The 23,276-nt window shown below is 43.3% G+C and overlaps 1 protein-coding gene across 1 annotated transcript in view; it reads right to left on the bottom strand.

The window, feature by feature from the left end:
* Positions 1 to 23,276, bottom strand: part of b4galt2 (UDP-Gal:betaGlcNAc beta 1,4- galactosyltransferase, polypeptide 2) — a gene marked incomplete at its 3' end in the record, with an annotated part of 159,184 nt that overhangs the window by 15,444 nt on the left and 120,464 nt on the right. The window contains exons 4-5 of the mRNA XM_084545883.1: positions 20,280 to 20,467; positions 12,633 to 12,755 (exon numbers count right to left, since the gene is read on the bottom strand). Coding sequence (XP_084402009.1) covers positions 12,633 to 12,755; positions 20,280 to 20,467 — 311 coding nt within the window. The remainder of the gene's footprint in view (positions 1 to 12,632; positions 12,756 to 20,279; positions 20,468 to 23,276) is intronic.

The raw sequence follows: 23,276 nt of genomic DNA, 5'->3' as shown, positions 1-23,276 counted from the left end.
CCACTGCCAAGTCAACCGATTTAATGTCTTTGTATTTGAGGCCAATCTCAAAACATATTTTATGAGTCTCTGTGAGTGTGTGCGTTGCATTGTTGATACTTCCAAGGTACAGAGAACAGTGAAATGAAAAACCCTCCATAGTGTCATAAGTATGTAGGCCAACAGGACGACTCCAACTGAATGATTTTGAAAAAAACACCAACATCGACACTGAAACATTATCAATTGTTGAAAACCTAACTACAGAAATACACCGACCAGGCATAACATTATGACCACCTTCCTAATATTGTGTAGGTCTTCCTTGTGCCTCCAAAACAGTCCTAACTCATCAGAGAATGGACATGGGTCTCCTGAGGGTGTCCGGTTCTGCCCCTAAAAAGTGAAGCCAATGCTAGTAGAGCTCCCCCTGGTGTCTGGCTGCAGTATAGGTCATAAGCTCCATCTCCTCCATGCTAGTGGACGGGACTTGGGCCAAACTAAAACGTTAAAATACACGTCAAATATATATATTTTTTCAAGGATGGTTTCTGTCATTTTAGGTAGTTAATTTAATGCTGATGCACATATAAAGGTCAATTCTTTGGATAAGTTTCGTTTTAGTCAGTTAATGACTGCACCGTAAAGCGGTTGGCATAAGATAGCACTGGCCGTATCCCCTGGAAAATAGCATCAGTTTGGCCAATGCAAGGACGTGGGGACACATTGTCCATATTTATACACTCTATGGGTCCTATGGGTTGAGGGGAGGGGCCTCTGTGGATCATCCCACAGATACTTGATCAGTTTGGGATCTAGTGAATTTGGAGGCCAGGTCAACACCTTGTGCTGTTCTTCATGTTTTTTTTTTAGTTGTTCCTAAACTGTTTTTGTGTGTCTGCCTGTGTCAGGCTGCATCCTGCTGGGGATGGATGCTGCCATCAAGGAGTGTCATTGCTATGGGGTGGGGGTGTATGGTTTGGTCTAGGTGGGTGCTACATGTCTAAGTAACATCTACACGAATGAATGCCAGGTCCAAAGGTTTCCCAGCAGAACATTGACTTGTCCCAAGATGGTCAATGTTATTTACTTCTCCTGTCAGTGGTTTTAATGTTGTGGCTGATCGGTGAATATACCATACTTGCTTTAATAATGACAGTTGAAGTCTTGTTGCTAGTTGAACATTTCTTGCAGTAACACAAATGCTTTTCTTATCATCCTTGTCATGCTGTAGAAAAAGCACTAACTTAATTTTGTTCTCTCAGTTCTGAAAATAATCCTAATAAACGACCTTCAGTTCAAAATCACATACTTTTACATCATAAATATTTACCTTAAGGTAAAACTTATATACAATAAAAATGTACATAAGATGGATTTTAGTGGGTTTCTGCTCTGCTGCTTCCTCGCATGTGGATATCCTGTACAAGCAGCTGCTGACGGGGGCAATTCTGTCGGGCCGCACCTTCCGCTCAATGCTTCATTCCTTTCCCTCTTTCCCCTCCCCTCCTCCCTCACTCCTCGCACTTGCTCCTCATTTTCTTCCCGAGCATCTTTCCCTGTTCTCTCCCTCTGTATTCTCTGTCTTTCTCTCGGCTGATCCCTCGTGCCTTTTGACGCAATTTAACACTGCGAGGGGAAATACAGACGGTAAAAAAGATCTAGACTTCACTGGAAAGGTCACAGCACACGTCTCGGATCACTGGTTGGCTAACGTTCAGCTGCAACAGAAATGTAAGTGTCCCACAGAGCTTCGGGTTTGTGTTCTGTTTTACTGAGTAACACATATAACTTTCCAAGAGATCACACTTGAACTTAGAAGATACAAAAATGTGTCTGTGTCACATAGATGAGATAATATAAAAAAAAAATAAAAAAAAAAGTTGCAGCCTGCTGGCTATAATTTTATTTATTTTTTTCCCTGAATTTGGAGAATCTCAAGGATAATTTCATGATTATAAAGGTAGAAGTGTATGTTAGGTTACCAGTTTTAATTAACTTTGTTTCTGAGAAATCACATTTTGTTTGTCAGCTTCGGGCCGCATTGCTATGAGGAAGATGTAAGCTGCAACCGTAGTGAATTCCAAACGCTTCACTCTTCAAACTGTGAACATAATATTAGACCACAGCTGCTGCTTTCATCAAAAACATTGCCAGTATTACACCGATCAGCATAACATTAAAACCACTGACAGGAGAAGTAAATAACATTGACCATGTTGTGACAATTCAATGTTCTGCTGGAAAACTCTTGGACCTGGCATTCATGTGGATGTTACTGAGACATGTAGCACCCACCTAGACCAGACCAGACACCCCCACCCCATAGCAATGACACTCCTTGATGGCAGCAGCCATCCCCAGCAGGATGCAGCCTGACACAGACACACACACAAAAACGGTTTAGGAACAACTAAAAAAAAAACTTGAAGAACAGCACAAGGTGTTGACCTGGCCTCCAAATTCACTAGATCCCAAACTGATCAAGTATCTGTGGGATGATCCACAGAGGCCCCTCCCCTCAACCCATAGGACCCAAAGGCCCCCACTAATAACAATCTGTTTCCAAACACCACAGGACACCCTCAGAAGACCCATGTCCATTCTCTGATGAGTCACAACTGTTTTGGAGGCACAAGGGAGACGTACACAATATTAGGAAGGTGGTCATAATGCTATGCCTTATCGGTGTAAATAGTCCACTGATTTATGGTTTATTCAGTTTTCTCAACAACTTATATGTTATTAGGCTCATGTCTTTATCTTTTTCTCAAAGAACCTGATATTCAACACGGTTATTCATCTTTTGTATCATCCAATGACTTGAGCTGGAAGAGTCTGAGCCATAGATGCGTTTGTGTGTATTTTCCAAGGGAAGAATTAATGGGACTTGTAGTTTTCTCACCTTCGTTGGATGCCATGCTCCTTGTCACTATATGTTTTCTGGCTATATATACCACTATGTGGGAAGTAGTGTAGAACAGTGGTAAAACAGTAGAAAATAACTGCAATATAGATAAAACGGCCGGGAAGCATTCATGCAGACACGCACAGCTAATTAAAATAGCTTAAAACTTAAGTCCACAATGCCTTGTGCAATGAGGGGGATCTGCTGAGTTGTCAAACTGAAGCATGTCAGAAGTATATCATGGGGTCAGAGCTTTAAGTGCTTTTAAGACCAGAAGCAAACTCTTTAAATCAATTCAGTAATCAACACTTGGCCAAGGGATTTTTATAGTCAATATGCTGATGGCTGCATTGGGAATCAGCTGCTGAGCTACTCAATGACTTCTCCACAGAAAGAAAGAAAGAAAGAAAGAAAAGCAAGAAAAGTGCAATCGAGTCTGCTGATGGCAAAAACATTCGATTTTTATATATTCCTGCGAGGCCTTGGGATCTGCTTCATGATGCTGCTGATGTGTGAATAAAACTTCAGGTCAGCATCAATGATACCTCTCAGGTTTTCTACTTGGCCAGTGGTCTCTAGGACTGGGACTCCAAATATGCACAAATCTGCCGCCTTCCGAGCCTTCGCAGCAACTCTGGTTCGCCGTTGTTTTCCATAATAACCCCTTTTATAAGCCCGCAGAAGACCACTAAGATTAAGGTCTGTGGGCCAAGTATACTTGTGTATACAAGGAATTTGGTCTCTGCATTTATCCCATCCGTGAATTAGTGAACACACAAAGCACACAGTGAGGTGAAGCACACACTAACCCGGAGCAGTGAGCTGCCATGCTACAGCTGCACTCGGGGAGCAGTGAGGGGTTAGGTGCCTTGCTCAAGGGCACTTCAGCCGCTTTCTACCGGTCGGGGGTTCGAACCGGCAACCCTCCGGTCACAAGCCCAAAGCACTAACCAGTAGGCCACGGCCACATAGGATGCTCGATCAGACACGTTAAAATATCTGCACGACACACACCGAGCCGCCCCACACACGCCCCGGCTTCATATTCGCACACCTCTCTCCATTTGTCGCTGCTTCCGTCCCTCACATCGTCTTCGCCCTACATCGATTCGGCTCCTGTATCAAAACAGGTGCGCTCTGCTGTGTCGTGTTTCTGTTCTGTGACTGTTGCAGCCGAAAGGAAAATGTGCCTGCTCTGTCTTTATTTACCCTCTGGGGCTTGTTTGTTCTCCTTGCCAAGTCTTGTTGGTGGATGTTTTCTTTTTTTTTCTTTTTTTGTCTAGACAGTATATTAAAAAGAGGCACGTGTAACCGAACCATCAAAATAGATTAAAAAAATGACATGTGGTGCCATGTAATAATAAAAAAATGTTCATTATTATGTCCTTATGACATAGTGCACCTTGTGTCATTTACAGACACCAGGCCCAAGAGTCCAAATTAAACTAGAATTAATTTCCATGTCTGTGCAGGTTTATACTGTGTAACATAAATTAAATCGATCCTTTCCCTTTACCATATAAAATGTAGTCGCATCATCATTTTGTTCTATATATACATACACTGCCTGGCCAAAAAAAAAGTCGCCTCCTGGATTTCACGAAGCAAATAGGTACGAGCCTCCTATCGGATAATTACTGCATGGGTGATTATCTTTCAGCTGGCAACAAGTTATTTAACCCCAACTGATGCAATGAGTAGCTTCTCATTTCTTAAACAACCATGTCTAAAGACACATCCTGTGGTCGTGGAAAACCTTGGCATGCATCAAGCAGAGAAAGGGGACATCTAAGGAGATTGCAGAAACTACTAAAACTGGGTTAAGAACTGTCCAACGCATTATTAAAAACTGGAAGGGTAGTTTCCACACGTATAATGTGAAGGGAATCTCAAGGGATTGGGACTGTGTAGCCTTAAGAAAACCACTAATCAGTGAGGCTAACTGGGAAAAAAGGCTTCAATTTGCTAGGGAGCATAAAGATTGGACTCTGGAGCAATGAAAGAAGGTCATGTATCAGAGTAAGAAGAGAGGCAGATGAAGTGATGCACCCATCATGCCTGGTACCTACTGTACAAGCCTGTGGGGGCAGTGCTATGATCTGGGGTTGCTGCAGTTGGTCAGGTCTAGGTTCAGCAACATTATGTGCCCAAAGAATGAGGTCAGCTGACTACCTGAATATACTGAATGACCAGGTTATTCCATCAGTGGATTTGTTCTTCCCTGATGTTCACGGCCATATTCCAAGATGACAATGCCAGGATTCATGGGGCTCACACTGTGAAAGAGCGGTTCAGGGAGCATGAGACATCATTTTCACACATGGATTGGCCACCACAGAGTCCAGACCTTAACCCCATTGAGAATCTTTGGGATGTGCATCCAAAGAGAAGTGAACTTCCGAACAACACATTCTCTGTTTATACCATGAAAATATGTTGTGCACTGTTTTTAATATATGCAGTATCGTGAACATCTTTTTTTTTGTATACATCCTGTTGATGCTAGTAATGATGCTCAAAACAAAATTAATTATTCATAGCGTTGTTGTCAGGTATTTTTTATTTTTTTTTCCCAGTGCTGATGAAACGGATTCAAACAGTCTGAGAATAAATCAGGGTGATAAAAAAAAAAAAAAAAAAAGATGAGATCTGAAACACTCGACAATGTTTGCCGACCTGACCCGAGGCTGGGGGTGACCTCGTAACCTCGGCGTGTGATTGAACTTATCAAAGGCTCGGCATTCTCAAAGTGTTGAGCCGAAAATATCCCGGCGCGCGCACCTTTGTCGAGGCTTCGCGGGAAACACGTGCAGGCGCTTGTGCTGCCGTGGCTGCATGTGTAGCAGCGACGTTGGCTCGGGCTCTCTGTTGAAAAGCCACTGCTGGGAGGTTCACAAAGAGAGAGGGAGGGGGAGATAGAGAGAGAGAGAGAGAGGGGAAAGGGCAAGGAAAGGAAAGGAAAGGAGAGAGGCAGAATGGAAAGAAAGAGTGTGCGGTGAAGGCTGGGCTGGCATTAACGCCCTTGGGACAGGAACAGTCTTCGCCCAAGGCTACTGCTGCATGTTCAGAGAGGCTGAGAGGATGGCAAGAAAAGAAACCCTCCCTTTTTTCTTCTTCTCTCTCTCTGCAACATCCACCAACTTTTAGACAGGGGTGGGATGGGGGCAAGCGGCGCTGGCAGTGGTGTAAGTGACATGTGTCCTGCCTGCCACGGGCTCCGGCTACACCGAGCAGCGGGGACAGTCAGATCCCCAGGGCCGGCGTGATGCTAGCAGGCCCCATTTCAGACAGTGGCCCTGGTCGGTGGCATCAAAACCGGCATAAAAAAGGAAACCGCCGGAGGGAAGCAAAAGAAAGGAGAAGGAAAAAAAAAAAAAAAAAAAAAGACACGAAGAACTGGAGGATTAGAGAGGAGGACAAAAAGAGTAAGAGGGAGAGGTACCGAAGTAGAGAGCAGACGGTGTTAAAGAGTAATTTAGTCATTTAGTTGATGCTCCTTTTTCCAGAGCAGATGGAGGCTGGTGGACACGTCGGCTGCTGCTCGCATGGTTCAAACCCATGAACCCTGCTTCCTTTTAACGACAAAAGACCTGCGGCGGATTTCATGGCTCTGATGTACACCGCCGCTTTCATCCGTCTGTCCCTTTCCTCTTTTCCTCCAGTTGTTTTGCCGAATCCAGAGTGAATGAACGGGCTAGCCATTTGGTTCACTCAGCTGGAGACTCCATCCTCTCCTCTCCTCTCCTCTGCGTGATGCTACAGCTCACATTGTTAGAACCCTTTCAGCTCCTGACACTTGGATTTCAAAATAAATATAAATGTAAAAGGCTTCTCTCTATTTATCTCTAAGTGGAAAATTATACAACACAGCACGCTGCTATCCACTAACCACCTTTTATTAAATTTCCTGCTAAGTATGTTGCATCTTAAAAGAGAGAAAGCGGTCGGTAGTGCAACATAATTATTTAGTCAACTCATATTATAAAACTTAAGATTAGCAGCCAGCTATTGAATAATTTCAGCATGGCTGAAACACATCTGTGTCTTGAGTTGAATAAGTAACATCTGCATACTGAATTGCTGTGCATACATGGACACTGGTTATCCACTAATAGACTAAATACAAAAGCTGATGTCTGTGTTACTGTAAATACGACGATCGGGCCTGGCAGGCATTTGTGTGGATGTTACTTAGACATGTAGCACCCACCTAGACCAGACCAGGCACCCCCACCCCATAGACATGACACTCCTTAATGGCAGCAGCCATCCCCGGATGCAGCCTGACACGGGAACACACACAAAAACGGTTTAGGAACAACTCAAAAAAAACATGAAAAACAGCACAAGGTGTTGACCTGACCTCCAAATTCACTAGATCCCAAACTGATCAGGTATCTGTGGGACGATCCACTCAACCCATAGGACCCAAAGGCCCCCACTAACAACATCCTGTTTCCAGACACCACAGGACACCCTCAGAAGACCCATGTCCATTCTCTGATGAGTCACAACTGTTTGGGAAGCACAAGGGAGACCTACACAATATTAGGAAGGTGGTCATAATGTTATGCCTGAAAACAAAAGTAAGTGTGACCCAATGATTGAAAAGTCAGGAAAAAAATTACAAGAAAGTTTATCTTCTGGGGGGGGTTGAATGTGTGTACAAACTTCAACCAAATAGTGTCTGAGACATTTGACTCAGTACCACAATACCACAAATGTAAACCTCATGGTGGCGCTACAGGAAAAGTTTCCAATGTCAGTAGGTGTAAGTACCGTGGGTGTCTGCACTAAAAGTTCAGGAAAATCCATTAAGTAATTGTTGAGATACAGCAGACTGGACCAAAGCAGGACTACTAAGAGATATTTCCGTCCCTGAGGTCGTGCCAGTAGTGCGGCTAAAATCCTCCAAAATTTCACTTACAGGATTTACCATGAGAAAAAGTAAATAGCAGATTTTTTTTCTCCTTGGTTTGTTAGCCTCAGCTACATCCACACATGGCCGACATCCACGCACCACCTTCCTCCGACAGTTTGTCCAAGAGTGCTTTCAAGGGCACGTCCCTTCACATTACTCCGTGAAAGGCTTTAAAACAAGCGAGCCCTGAAAAGTGAAGGTGGACGGTGGCGGGAGGAGGTGTAAGCCTTAGAGTGAAGCACGACATAACCTTCATGCTCAGTTTTATGTGCTTGTTTCTGCCGGTGATTTTTTACTTTCTTTATTATTTCTTTCATTTATTGTAAGACTGAGTTAGTGTTTATTTTCTTTTACAGTCTTACTTATTTGAAATAAACAAGCAGAGGATGGCAGAAAGAGGAGACACAACGAGTAGTCCTGTTTCCATCATTACTACCGCTCCACAGCATAAAGCGGTACAACTCTCCAGGTATGCTGTTTGACTGCACTGCTGGAGTCTTTACCCCACAGCAGAAAACAAATCCACAACAAGCTGTGTAAATACACACGTAAAAATAAAATAAAAAAGTTACAGTGTTTGCACGTCGGAGATTTATAGTCAGTTCGCTTGTGTATATGCAGGTGGTCATGGAGTGAGTTATGATGAATAATAAAAATACTGTCCTAAAAAATAATGAGCTGAACCGACCACCATGTTTTCAAATTATTTTTTAAATCATCTTTGTTTCTCTTCTTCTGCACTAGTTCTCTAAGCTGACTAGCCAATCATAGAAAGTATAGTAGAGCTCCCCCTGGTGACCGGCTGCAGTATAGGTCATAAGCTCCACCCCCTCCATGTTAGTGGATGGGACTTGGGCCAAACTAAAACATTAAAATTACACATCAAATAATTTTTTTTTCTAAGGTGGGTTCTGTCATTTTAGGTGGTTAATATGATGTTAATGCACATTCAAGTCTTAATTTTTCGGATGTTTAGTTTCAGTTAGTTATTTGATGCTATAAAAACAGGATGTGAATTAATGATGACGCCATTCCAGCCACTCCGTAAAGCAGTCAAGTGGGACCCTGAGAGTTGTAAAAAAATAAATAAATAATAAATAACTACAGTGTCTAATCCAACATTGTAACTGGTGGAGGTAGAGCAGAGCGCAGTTTTAATTATATTAAAATGCGAGTGAGTCTGACAAAAGTGTGGTCTGGTCATTAATATCCCGGCTCCTCGTGGCCCTACACTCGGACCGTGCTGCGTAGACTCTGGCTACAAACTCGCAAGATGGCGTCGCCCATATACCCGGGAAAATAGCGTCAGTTTGGCTAATGCCACAGGAAGTGGCGTCACATTGTCCATATTTATATTCAGTCTATGGGCGTGACCAGGATAGGATAGGATCAGGAATGAGTACATTAGAGGGAGAGCTGAGATAAAGTTAGAGAGACCAGGTTGAGATGGTTTGGACATGTTCAGAGGAGGGATGGTTGAAGGATGCTAGAGCGGCCAGGCAGGAGGTCTAGAGGAATACCAAAGAGGAGGTTTATGGATGTAGTGAAGGAGGACATGAAAGTAATTAGGGACAGGGTGAGATGGAAGCAGATGATTCGCGGTGGCGACCCCTGAAGGGAAAAGCCAAAAAGAAAAGAAGACGTGATCTTTCACCAACTTTTACCACGGACAATTATCACGTGCAGAGTTACTTACAGGAGTCTGTCAGGTCCCAACGGTGCAATAAAATGTAGGAACAAAGATGCTCACCATAGGAGCTTTTTTTCAAAAAAACCCCAAAAAACTAAAGATATTGTCAGGACATCTGTGAAATCTTTCTGTTTCTTCCAATGAATCTGAGAGCTTTTAAAAAAATTTTTGAGGAGACAATTCATATTCTATGTAACATTCATCCTCTTTTTAGGATATCGCTTCCAGTTTTCCAGCATAAACCACATGGGTGCATCTGTCCAGATAAAACTGTCAACTAGAGCAGCCGGGTGTACGCTACCTGAACTGAATGTAATGTCAGGAAGAGCAAATAGACAAATACTGTACGTGTATGTGGTCAGGAATGTAGACTCTGTTTAGCAGCTGAAGGTGAGCTGGAGAAAACAATAAATAAAGCTAAAAGGTCGGTTAACATTGGACACATATTCTTCATATGGCTTCTCTTGTATGTTTTCACAACATGATTCATCTAGAATGAATAAAACGCAGAGCAGCTGATCAGAATGATTCAGGAGAGGCCGGCTCTATACGACGGTTTATAGCTCTTCTTAGCTTCCTAGCCTCCCAGCTAATGGTACCTCTTCCTGTTTCCCCTTGTGATTGATAAATACACACTACTGCCACCTGCTGGTATGAAGAGTTATTTCGTTCACGCAGGAAAAGAACGAATATGCCCTTGGCTATAGTCTTTGCGGTGTGTTCAGGTGCAACTGCTAGATCCCAACGCAGGAGTCATGAGGTCTTTGTTGTCTGCAGTTCTTTGATGTCGGTTTGAATTGTCTGTAGCCTTTTCAGCGTCTGCATGGACATGTGAAAGTCTAAAAGATTTCTTGTTTTTATTTATTTTTTTACTTTTTTAACGATATCTTCTCACATCACATTTTACAGCAGCTGAAACAGCTCAGCTTGAGTGCAGAAAATATCTCCAGGGAAATCTACAGCATCTAATGGCCAAGAGCAGCTATCATTCAATAATAAGTTAGCTCTTTAAACTTATCCTGTCAACCTCTGCCACACAATTACAGGCGTACAAGCACATTTAACGCAATCATTCAGTGACCCACATATGGAGCTCCTTGATCACATCTCGCCAGATGCTGACAAACTACTATAATCTTCTGAACGCGGCGTTGACCGAGCCAGTCCGTTCTCAAAACCGCAATTCTCAAATGTTCCATTTTTCAGTTTTCTGATAACACTATTACTCTGAGGGGAGAAAAATAAGCTTCACACTGTGAGACACACATAGGGATAAAGGAAAAACGGCCAGTGAAGAATAGAGATAAAATAAAGATGTAGGAAGCATCGCGTCTGTGAAGAAGCCTCCTGCTGTGCGAGTGTGTGTAGCCGTGTGTGTTTATAATTAGCGCACTCGAGCCCAGCTCCTCTGAATGCAAATGCGTCCGTTTATGCGACCGAAATCCATTTTCTTTTGAAGCTGAATCGAGGGCGACAGCTGACAATTTGAAAATATTTACGCCACCTTAGGTGTTTATTTCATTTGTATAGAAATATGAAACTGACATTTCTAGTTTTCAGACGGATGGGGCTAATCTGTGCTAACGGAGCAGATATCAGGGAATGCGTGGAAGATTAAGGTGCTATGTTTGGCTAGCCTCATTACGTCTACGCTAAATCTTTATTTGCTGTATATATCTGTCGTGATGCTTTAGCTCCGGTGGTACCGAGCACAGATGGATGAGCGTGCAGTAATCGTTTGTTAAAAGTCAGATCATCAGTTCACCAGGTAATTAAGCAAAGTTTAGTCCAAACAACCGTCTGCGCAGACGATAAATTCAACTAATGACCCCGCAACTGGTGCAGCACATTAAAGCAGACGTGACTCATCTTTCCGTCAGCCTGTCAAACAAATATTCCTCTTACTGATTTGATTTCAGCCAACATCCACCGTGATATCATTAACGAGCTTCGGCAAGTCATTACAAGCTGAGTGAAGTGCTTCAAAAGGTTAATTTATTTGATAATCATTCTCCCTCTCTGAACTGTTCTAATAAATCAACTCCTCCCAGAACTTCAGCGTCACTTTTTAGTTCAGACTCGGTTACGCTGCTACGGTCTCCAGCAGGAATAAGGCATATGCATATAAGTGAATATGTTACAGATGGTTGTCTGACAAGAATTTTATTCCAAAGAGACGTCTGGACATAACCGCTACAGATGGCAGACAATGTGCTGTACTCATCAATAAAAGTAATTTAGTCTCGTTTTGGGCTGTAAAAATTAACTTCCTGTATGGAAAATGACCCTGTTTTTGTAGGATAATGTCATATTTTACAGGTGAGGAGATGACAGGCAGACACGAGCAGCTCTCGGTGCATCCTTCTAGAACAAGGATGGGCAACTTAAATGATGGAGGGGGACACAACTTTTCATCGACTACTTAACCAGGTATGATAAAACTGCCATTTTAAATATATTTGTATGTATATGTTTATCGAAGCAAACAAAAAATAACCAATTACTGTTATTTCTTTTTTTTTCAGTGCAAAGGGCTCATGAAAATAAAACATACAAATCACCATTCATCTCAAGGATGGCAGAAAGCTGCAGAACAGCAGACAAACATTAACTGCAAGAACTAATTGTGAATTTTTACACTAAGAAAGAGTTTAACATTTTCCCTGTATATCCACTCTACCTCACCACTACCAGCAGTGGACACTGGTAAAAAGTCGCTGTTGTTTGCGTACTTTTAATTTGAAGTCCGCTACGATAGCAGCCCTCGCAGCTTCAGTATACTTCTCGTATTTAGCTTTGTGCAACGTGTTGTAGCGGCAACTTAAATTGAAATCTTTCATGGCAGATAACGTCTCTAAGCAGACTAAGCACGTAGGCTTGCTTTAAATTCTGTGAACACATAATCTTCTTCCCATTTCACCTGAAACACACACACACACGATTTGTTGATCAAGTTTTCTCTTTCCTCCGCTCTTAGCCATGGCGTAACGTCTCTTCTTCACTGGTGGAGAAGACCCGGTGGAAGCACACATTTTTATAATTTTCATAAATTAATCTAAGGGCCACTTCGAGTGAGGTCGCGGGGCATGTGCGGCCCCAGGGCTGCCAGTTGCCCATCCCTGTCGTAGACCTACCTGTTGTAAATGTCGTCGTCCTCCCCTCCCCAGCCCCAGTACTCGTTTGGGAAGCCGTTGATCTTCAGGAACTGCTTTTTACTGAGGCCTGAAACTCCTCCAAAGTAGCCCGCATACGGCAGCCTGTGGGACGGAAGAACAGAGAAGAGAGAAGTGTGTAATGTGTGTAAGAAGAAGCAGAAGAGGACAGGCGACGAAAAAGATCTAAATTCATTCATTCATTCTCTGTAACCGCTTGTCCTCTGGAGGGTCGTGGGGGACCGGAGCCTATCCCAGCTGACATTGGGCGAGAGGCAGGGTACACCCTGGACAAGTCTCCAGTCTATTTCAGCACTAACGCAGAAAGGGAGACAACCATTCACACCTACGGCCAATTTAGAATCACCAGTTAACCTAATGTTACTGTCTTTGGACGGTGGAAGGAAGCTGGTGTACCTGGAGAGAACCGACGCAGACACAGGGAGAACATGCAAACACACAGAAAGGCCACAGTAGATCAATGGATTAGAACCCAGAACCTTCCATTGAAGTACCGGTTCACGTTAACAGACTAAAACCTACGACATTTAGTCTGTTAACGTGAACCAGTACCGTTCTGGTTAATTCAAGTGGATCCTCACTGCTCAGAGAGCTGAGCTGTTAGGTGTTGTGAGGTGGTAAGGTAATGGAGTAAAACTTAATGTGACCTGTCCTTCACTGTCAAGGCTCTTTTAGAGTACTGCAGGACTAACTAACTTACGCTGTGTCTTTTTCACCAGTCGGGTAAATTTTTGTTTCTACTTCCTGCTTCACATTCAACAATCCTGACTGAAACTTTCGCCTAAATTTCACCAAAGATGAGTCATACAAATCTCCAAACCTCCGCAGTTAACCTGATGCGTTCCATCTTTATTGATCCAATCAATTCGAAAATTGCGGAGATGGAGAAGCAGCTGGATATACTAAAGCGGAAACACGCTACTACCAAGCGGACCAATCACAGCTATTGCGGTCTGCGTCGCAGTGGCGCGTAGCTACATTTCTGGGGAGGTGCATGTCAGCTGCGGCGCTAGGGTCTACATAGGGTCTGGGCTGACGCTGTAGCTTCTGCGTCAATTTCACGCAGAAGTCCAAGCTGCCTATCAGTCCTTTCACCGTTAACCTAAAGAGTCTAGTGGTTTTTCCATTTTGAAGAAGAAGAAGAAGGTTGACTTCCTGAAATAACAGGGCCAAATAAGTACCAAACTTTACCCACACGTACTGCTTTCATTAGATTTTCTTTATTCATTTCTTTAATGTGGAGCCTATTAAAGGCTAAAACTAAAACAAATGAACAGAAAGAGTTGCAGACACACTGACCTTGAGAACCAGTTCCCTCTAATAACCAGATTTTTACATCAGTAATTAACTACAGTCAATTCTGTGACCTTCCACTCACTCTAACCACAAGGCTTTTATGTTATCCCCCTTTCTTTAATTCAGAAGAGTCAAAAATACTGACCGTTAATTACCATCAAACATGGGGGGGGGGGGGGGGGGCTTTTTGCTTTTATTTAATAGTTTGTGTAGGAAAAGATGACTGAGCAGCAATGTTCGGGCTCGGAGGGAGTTGGAATATTTTTATATTGCAAATTTCTAAAACCTACGATTTTTATTCTGTTTGAATGGGCCTCTTATTCATCCTTCCAGAGTGAGGCCCAAGACGAACACTTTAGGGAACTTTCCACCGACATGAATCGGCACCGAACTATTTTATGTGTTACCCCTGACGCAACTAAAAGGTTTATTCTGAGCCATGTTGCTGATGAGTGAAGTCAACAACTGTCTGCAGATAGCTACAGGATGAATTGAGGTCTAACCGGGACTGGCAATAAATCACTTTGTTTTTCTTTTTTAATATGTGGGCAGATGGGATCTTCTTCTCGCATCTATTTTCTCACTCCTTTCCCAGACATGTATCAATGAGCGGCTTGAAGGTTCTCACATTAGTGATGCACGATCGATTTATTTCTCTTTTTTTTTTTTTTTTGCTGCGTAAAAAGAAACAAATCCAAAGGGGAAACACAATAAATCTACAATGGGATTTACCACATGGCCCATCCATCAACAAAGTACCACACCATATCATGCATCCAGTTGAGACTACTTTGTCTATAGCATCTCAGTGGTATTAAATTTGCTGTTCAGGGACACCGCATGAAGCTGTGAATTAGGAGTAGTTTAGGTTTTCATGCGCAGCTTCAAGAGTTAACAATTTACATTTGAGTGGAATTCAAGTGTTTTCGAGCAATTAGATCTTCTTGGTCTCGGATAGTTTTAAGTGGATAATTTATGGGTGTCTTTTCGCAGTGAGTCGATAATCCATACGCACGCATAATCCACTCAAGACACATGAAATGACCGGGTGTCAAGGAAGGAAGATAGTGTTTTATCTCCTTTGGCCTATGGAGCTGATTATCATTGACTTATTTATAAGGCAACTTACCCTTTTAGATTAAATGCTAGGAAGTTTTTAATGGTGAGTTTTAATGTGTTTATTACAGAGGAAATGTCAGGCAAAGCAAAATATAATTTCATAATTAATGGAAGAGCCATCTGTGTGTGTGTGTGTGTGTGTCTTTATGAGGGTGTAGACAGTGGGGGAAAAAAAAGGAGGGTGGACGAGCCGTTTTATTTTTTCCTCAAAAGTCGTGAGACTAGTGGAGTGGGACGGACGTCAGCTGGGAGTGTCATGACAGGCGCCTGGAGTCTAACCAGAGGGCAGTGTGTGTGTGTCTGTGTGCGTGCGCGCGTACATGTGTGTAAATTCTGTGCAGCATGTGTTGTCAAATGTATGACAGCTCCCCGTTGAAAGATGACAAGCAGAAACTAATGAGGCCGTATGTTTCCGCACAAGCTCTCCCAGCTACAATATGGTCAGGAGTGTGTGTGCATGGGGAAAAGAAGACGAGAGAAACGTAGAGTGAGAGAGGGCAGAAATTTAACTTGATATACTTTCTGCAGAATTCTGAGAAGCGCTGCATAAACCCTGCAGGTGTCTAATTATTTTCAAGGAAAAGTGTGACATTCGTCATCAAATTCTGACGCTCAGATCTTATTTAGAAACATTACAGACACGACGGTATTGCAGCATTTTACCTTGGATTTAAGACAATGAAGGGTCTGACACGGGTCAAAGGTCACTCTGTTTTGCTGTTTCTATTACAATGATATTAAATGTAGTGATTATGTACCTTTGGACTTTGTTGAACATTTTCCTTCTTTGCCCACCCACATTTTTAATTACCCCTAGGCTGGTATGTACACCGATCAGCCACAACATTAAAACCACTGACAGTAGAAGTAAATAACATTGACCATCTTGTGACAATTCAATATTCTGCTGGGAAACGTTTGGACATCATGTGGATGTTACTTAGACATGTACCACCCACCTAGACCATACTAGACACCCCCACCCCATAGCAATGACACTCCTTGATGGCAGCAGCCATCCCCAGCAGGATGCAGCCTGACACAGACACACACAAAAATGGTTTAGGAACAACTAAAAAAAACATGAAGAACAGCACAAGGTGTTGACCTGGCCTCCAAATTCACTAGATCCCAAACTGATCAAGTATCTGTGGGATGATCCACAGAGGCCCCTCCCCTCAACCCACAGGACCCAAAGACCCCCCACTAACAACATTCTGTTGCCAGACACCACAGGACACCCTCAGAAGGACCATGTCCATTCTCTGATGATATTATTAATATTAGGAAGGCGGTCATAATGTTATGCCTGATCGGTGTAGTTGTGGCATAAAACCAACCACTTCATATACTATTTAATATGTTGTTTGCAGAATGTTTCTTGATGACCCAGATGAAGACCACGAGCCAAAACGCATCTAAAAATGAATTACAGCTTAATTCGGGCCTCTCACACCATGCATTGTGTTAGCATTAGCAGGTCTAGTGGGTGCTGACAAGAAATAACGTTGTACATGAACAAGATTTGTTCCTCCAAAGTGGCAGTAAAGGCAACAAACCGACCCGCAGCAACAAATACCAGAGAGCCTCTTGTAGTAGAGCTTCTCCATCACCTACAGCGGATACTGTCACAGTGACTCTCTCAAAAGGACGCAAATGTGCTTCTAGTAGCTGCCAGACTCCCCGTCTAACAGGAGCTACCAGCTACCATGAATCTGTCCATGTTACACTGAGGCGTGTCAGTCCCTTCTGTGTCTCCTGGATCTTCACATCACACAGAAACCATTAGCCTGGTCGTTACCATCCTACGTTTCCGCCCGAAATTTGATTTCGGTCTGGCACGTTAGTCTGGCCCAGTGTAATAGGAATCTGTCTCCGTAATGGGCGGATGCTTATTTTGAGGTTTAAAATCATTGGAGTTCCCTTAACCAATCAGCAACGTTTGGTAATGACGTATATTGTGCGCCGGAGTTCAGGCTCTTACGCTTACCACTTCCGCTTCCAGTTAAATAAATCAAACTTTTCCCAAAGCCAGTTGGAAGGAGAGCTACGACGTCCTTGCCATTTATAAAATTGACAAGACAAGCCTCTTGTTCTGGTTTTAATTCCGTGATGCTCTCGAGAGTTGAGACAACTTCGCGGATGGCTTCTAGCGTCTCTTCCTCCATCGCCATTGTTGCTATGCTGTTGAACTACAAGCTTCGCTGGACTACAAGCAACTCGGCATGCGAGTTCCGCGTCATCACTCAACTGTTCGCTGATTGGCGCGGACCGCGCGGTTACACGCGAACCGTGGAAGTGCAATTTGGCCAGACTCCGTGCCAGACCGAAATCAAATTTCGGGTGGAAACATAGGATGGTAACGACCAGGCTAAGAAACCATAGCCAGGAGGCCACACTTCTTACACTGTTCTGTTTCCACCTACTCTTTCAATACGCTGGGAAAAGTTACCCAAGCAGAATGAAAAAGAGTGTAGTTACCTTATAAACCTTATAAACCTCATTATTCAATGTAGTCAAGATGGCGCCAGTGTGTTTGGCCCACTGTCTGTCTTTTTAAATGTCAACTCTCTGCTGGCGTACGATCGCGAAACACTTTTCAATCTGCGACAATGAGCACAAAATTTGGGGCCGTTCGGTCCAGATGGCACCTGCACGGAGAGGCCGCAGATGTCGGGGGAAATGCTGCAGCAGGCTAGTGAAATTGAAAGCCTGTGTGGCGTTGCCGCTTCATTTCACGGCACTTCCTGGATCTGAACGACTCATCTCCGGTTCCTGTGGTTGGCTCAGACGAGGGGCAACCGAACCGACGCCTCTTCTGCCCTTACCTTCCGCATGCGTGGGGTGAACCTACACAACCTGCGGCCTCTTGCTCAGGCAGCACAGACGGCTAATGCCCCGGCGCCAGCTCCTGTCAGGATGGGCCTGGTGAATGCTAGATCGCTAGCCAACAAAACATTTATTCTAAAGGATTTCTTCACGTATCATGGGCTGGAGTTCTCGTGCATAACAGAAACATGGACGACTATCGGTGAGTCCAGCGCTATTTGTGAACTTTTACCACCTGATTGCACATACTTCAATTCTCCAAGGATATCAGGTTGTGGAGGAGGCATAGCATCTGTTTACAGGACACAAGTCACACCGACAACAAGTTTTGTGAATTTCCCTCTGTGAAGAAACTGAATAGCGTGCTAATATCGGCAGGATTAGGTCATGACCTTGTATAAATGTGCTTTTTCGAGTCACACTGAGCTCCCACAGAAAGAGCTCATCCAAACATCCACAACATTATATACAATATAAAGGCAAGATAATTTAATACATCACAGGATGTTTCATGATAAAGAGATAAATAAAGAAATAATTTGAGCAATGCTTTTGAAAAAGCATTGCTCAAATTGTTGAAATGGACTTCAAGGTGACCCTCACTGCTGTTAGAGCTGTTAGGTGTTGCAAGGTGCTAAAGTAACTTAACGTGACCTGTCCTTAGCTGTCAATCCTTTCACCATTTATCTAAAGAGTCTAGTGCTTTTCCATTTTGAAGAAGAAGAAGAAGAAGAAGGTTGACTTCCTGAAGTGACAGGGCCAAAACACCTCTAGACTACTGCTTCCATTAGATTTCCTTTATTCGCTTCTTTATTGTGGAAGCCTCCGAAAGGCTAAGACTAAAACAAATGAACAGAAAGAGTTGCAGGCTGACACAGACCATGCTGACACTGAGAACCAGTTCCCTCTAATAAACAGATTTTTACATCAGTAATTAACTCCAGTTAGTTCTGTGACCTTCCTCTGACTCTAACCAGCGGACTTTTAATTGTATCCTCCTTTCTATATTTTAGATGAAATAAACTGCAGGTCTTAACCGATTCACCGCTAATAAGAAGCTACAGTCCCGTGCACCACCTGGCATTGTATTTGTTGCCAGATAGCATTAGCTTATTGAGCATTATATCAGGGACCTGCTGCAGCCCCGGAGGGTTTTCAGTAGGATAACTCTTGTGGACTGACAGCTCTTGGACGGGTGGGTCACATTCATTGGCCATGTTTAGACCATTAATCAATACGTCCAGTGCTTTTAGGTAATTGAGGGCAGGTGGGGTGTCATTATGCACGAAGATACTAAAACAGGACCCGGTCATTGGAGCCGCGAGTGGCGAATCTTACAAACTAACTAAGCCTCCCGAGGTAACTTTATCTCCTTCAAGGAGATCTAGAGGAGGTCAAAGCCGTATAACAGAGTTGCAGAGGGGGCACATGTTCTTTCACTTTAATGCCTTCTCAGTCTGTTTTGAGACTAACTTGTTCAGTTTTTATCTTTTTTTCAGTATTGGGCTTTATTTTTGTATCGCTATAACAGTGTATGAATATCTTTGCCACTATTTACTTGTTTGATTGAGTCATGGTTTTGTGTATATTTAAAGATAAAGTCATTAAACTCCTCACTTTATTTAACCACCTCACTAAAACCCAAATATATTCCATTTGCTGACAAATTGCTTGAGGGCAATCTGCAAATTCCCCAACATTACGAGTCTGGAACTAAAATCATTTTAAAAATAGCTCAATTATAAACTGAGCATTAAGATAATTGCCAATTTTCTTTGTGGATCATCTAAATATCTTCATCTTTCCCAATACGCCACTGCCTCACTGAAACAACGAGTAAGTAATGTAATAAAAACACAAATAATGGGTTTCTTATATAGTTTTCCTTGTAAAACTGTAGCTGACTAAACTCTGGTCTGCCAGAGAGTCTCCATAGATAATGAGGGTCTCTTCACTTGCTGTAGCCCAGACTTGTTAGTTACGCTTTGTAACATGCACTCTTGTTAGGGCTACAGAAGTGCAACCAAATCAAAATTGGCAGCGGTGGACTGTGGTGCATTTTCATGCTAATTTAGGCTACAGACAAGGATTTCAAAGTCTAATGAGATTTACTCAAATTAAATACTGCTCTGTCAATTGTCTGTCAGAACAAAGGCTGTAGGCCAGCTCTGAAAGTCTCTTCAAGGCAGCCAACAGCATGTTAAAATTCAACATATTTAAATATCGGAAACGAGCCGTGAAGGTGGCGCGCAACAATAAAAACCATCCTTCAATCTTTCAGGATGTAATCATCCCTTTAAGGCGTGTTTATGCACGTACTGCAGTGTGGTTTCAAACTAACTGAACTAGACGCCATCTCGTCACCTGAAGCCAAACTTGTCCATGGCGATGGCGAAGTGCCTCGGCTGGTCGTAGCAATGGTAGAGGTTGCGGTCGTCCATCGGGATCAGGTCCACATCGCTGAAGATGAAGCAGTCATACTCCGCCTCCTTCAGAGCCTCCGTGTAGCCGACGTTCAGCAACTTGGCACGGTTGAAAGTGTCCTCACCCAACTGCAAAACAAACACACACATACAGGCCCGGGTCAGTTTTGGATCCGTAACATCTAAATCGAATAAAATTAAATTGACGCTTTACACAATCAAACGTAGACATGTGAAGGCGCAAGTGCTATTTTCATTTCACTGCAATGTAAGGAAATGCAATCCAAGTGGGTGTAGAAGACAATTCAGGTATGAATCAGGCCTTTCTCATGTTATGTGAATGGAAAGAACATCTGAATGCTTAAGTGCTACAGGCACTGGTAGCATAAACAACGAGAGAATGAGTCACTCTGAGTCAAATGAGGTCAGGCTCCAATCAAAGTTTTTTTTTTTCTGCATTAATTCAGCATGAACTGGTTTATTACCATAAAATCAGTTGGCCGTGCTAAGACTATCACAAATTCCAGTCTCCATCAATCCTTTTCTGTAAGGTACCCTTAACTTTGTTTAAATAGAATTACCGTGTATATGAAGGGCTAACTAATTAATACTATTGCTGCTGATGGACAGGTTTTTTGCATGCTAGCGATTCCAAAAGTATTTTGAAGTTTCCCAACAAGAAAGGTCGTAAGAATGAGGACTAAATAGTTGTATTTTTCAAATGCATATGTGGTTGGCTTCCGAAATTAAAGCTTGGGAGCTTCTGGGAGCCTCACATCGGTGTTAATCACATCACATTTCTTTATTAACGCTTTTCTAAACAGATACAAATGCTCATTCAAATGGAAATTGTGACAAATTCTTGAAATGCTTGTCGTTCAAGTGGAAACGTAAGCCAGAAGTTGTGAGTTGCTCAGGTAGCTGTCGGGGTCTGGCCCGCTGAGGCTGGCAGTGTAGCAGGCTAACGACTGGATAACTCATTGCCGGAATTGCAAAGGTGGAATGAAAAGATGAGGCCGCTGGCAATATCAATATGTCAAAATGTCAGAAGTCAGACCTCGGTGAAAATGACTTCCACTTACAAGGTCGTCAATACCACGCGAGTGTTCATGCAGACTTTTCTAATGAACCCAGTAAACGCAACACCATCTTAAGGCAGCAATACATAATGCAATATTGGCTTTGTCACTTCGTTAGCAGCATGTCAGCTGTGCCCGACAGTGTGTGGGCGCAACAACGAATTCCTAGGTATGAACAACATTGCGCCGTGAAGCCTGCTTTAATGTAATGTAATGTAAGTACATCTCCAGTTTGTTTAAACTTGTCGAAAGGATGCTAATGTGTCACTTCAGCTGAACATCTAGTCCCCATTTAAGAAAACACCTCATCACTGAACATCAGTATTAAGCGTCTGCTACATGCGTGATAAACTGAACTGATCGTTGACCCTTAAGACAGCCGTCTGCTGCCGTGAAATGCATCTGTTTTTCAGTCTCTGCACGGCACACGTTTTGCACTGCGGCTAAGAGAAAAGCATTCTTGCCCAGCAGCACAGCACTGTGACATATTCGAGGTTAATATAAATTAAATAACACACAGGGTGCTGCTCATCTCTCTCTGCAGAGCCCTTCTGCAACAGGTGCACTTGGTAATGTCAAAGAAGCGGGGAGGGGAGGTCAGCAAACAAAAAGAGACACTCCGGCGCCACCTGACACTATTAAGGTCTTTGACAGTCATGCTTTGAATTTATTCTACTTTTCATGCCGAGTACAGTAAAGATCAGAAGACAGAGGTGTGGCATCAAGGAATGACAGAAACTTTCAAACCCGCGGTTTTGTCAGTAACTGGTGTGACAGGCTGAGCTACTGAGAAATGTTTACTTCACACCGGTCCATCTATTTAAGTACAAATGGCTTAAAGTTTCTCAGCAAGAGAAAGAACAATCTTGATTGCAACGACTGGAGACCCAGTCAGCTCAGCGACTTCATCTGTCTGATGTGCAAAAAGCTGCAAAGGGACGGGAGATTAGTTACTAAAGAAACCAGTGGAACGAAATCTAATGGAAATCAACCATGTCCTCTGGAAATTACATTTACATATCGCAAAATTGTTTTCTAAATTATGTTGCGGTGACTTACGCTGTCACTGCCTTGATTATGTTCAGGGGCAACGCACTTGCAAAGTGCAGGACTTAGAGACACCAGAGAGGAAATGTCCTTGTTTCATTTAAATGCTATTTCACGGTGAACTTTTCCTACTTTAAACCAAGACCACAAAGTTTCTCTAACTTCAGCCGAGTGACGCCAGTGTCTGAACATGTCCATGAAACAGTGGCGTGCGGTGAGGTTCGTGGAACAGATTAAATTCAATTGGCTGCTTCCACACCAACTGGTTAAGTTTCATGTCTCAGATGAGCACTGAGGGACTGCGTCACCTGCCTTCCTTGACCGCACGTCCCTGCCATGAAAACGTTTAACAAAGCTATAGTCCAGGGGTGTCAAACATGCGGCCCAGGGGCCAAAATCAGACCGCCAGAGGGTCTGATCTGGCCTGCAGGAAGTAGCTGCTATTCTTTCCACTAGCACAACTGTTTTAGTCAGAGTAGTGGACATGACGCAACAGTGATGCCTCGCAGCAAGAAGGTTCGGGGTTCGAATCCACCGGCCGACTGGGGCCTTTCTGCGTGGAGTTTGCATGTTCTCCCTGTGTCTGCGTGGGTTCTCTCCAGGTACTCCGGCTTCCTCCCACTGTCCAAAGACATGCTCATTAGGTTAACTGGTGATTCTAAATTGGTCGTAGGTGCGAGTGAGAATGGTGGCTGGTCCCTTTGTGTTAGCCCTGCGATGGACTGGAGAACGCCTCCAGGTGTACCCCACCTCTCGCCCATTGACAGCTGGGATAGGCTCCAGCCCCCCCAGTGGTTACAGAAAATGAATGA

Source organism: Chelon labrosus (assembly GCF_963514085.1).
Source record: "Chelon labrosus genome assembly, chromosome: 6".
NCBI classification, from domain to species: domain Eukaryota; kingdom Metazoa; phylum Chordata; class Actinopteri; order Mugiliformes; family Mugilidae; genus Chelon; species Chelon labrosus.
This window is presented reverse-complemented; position numbering and strand designations above follow the sequence as displayed.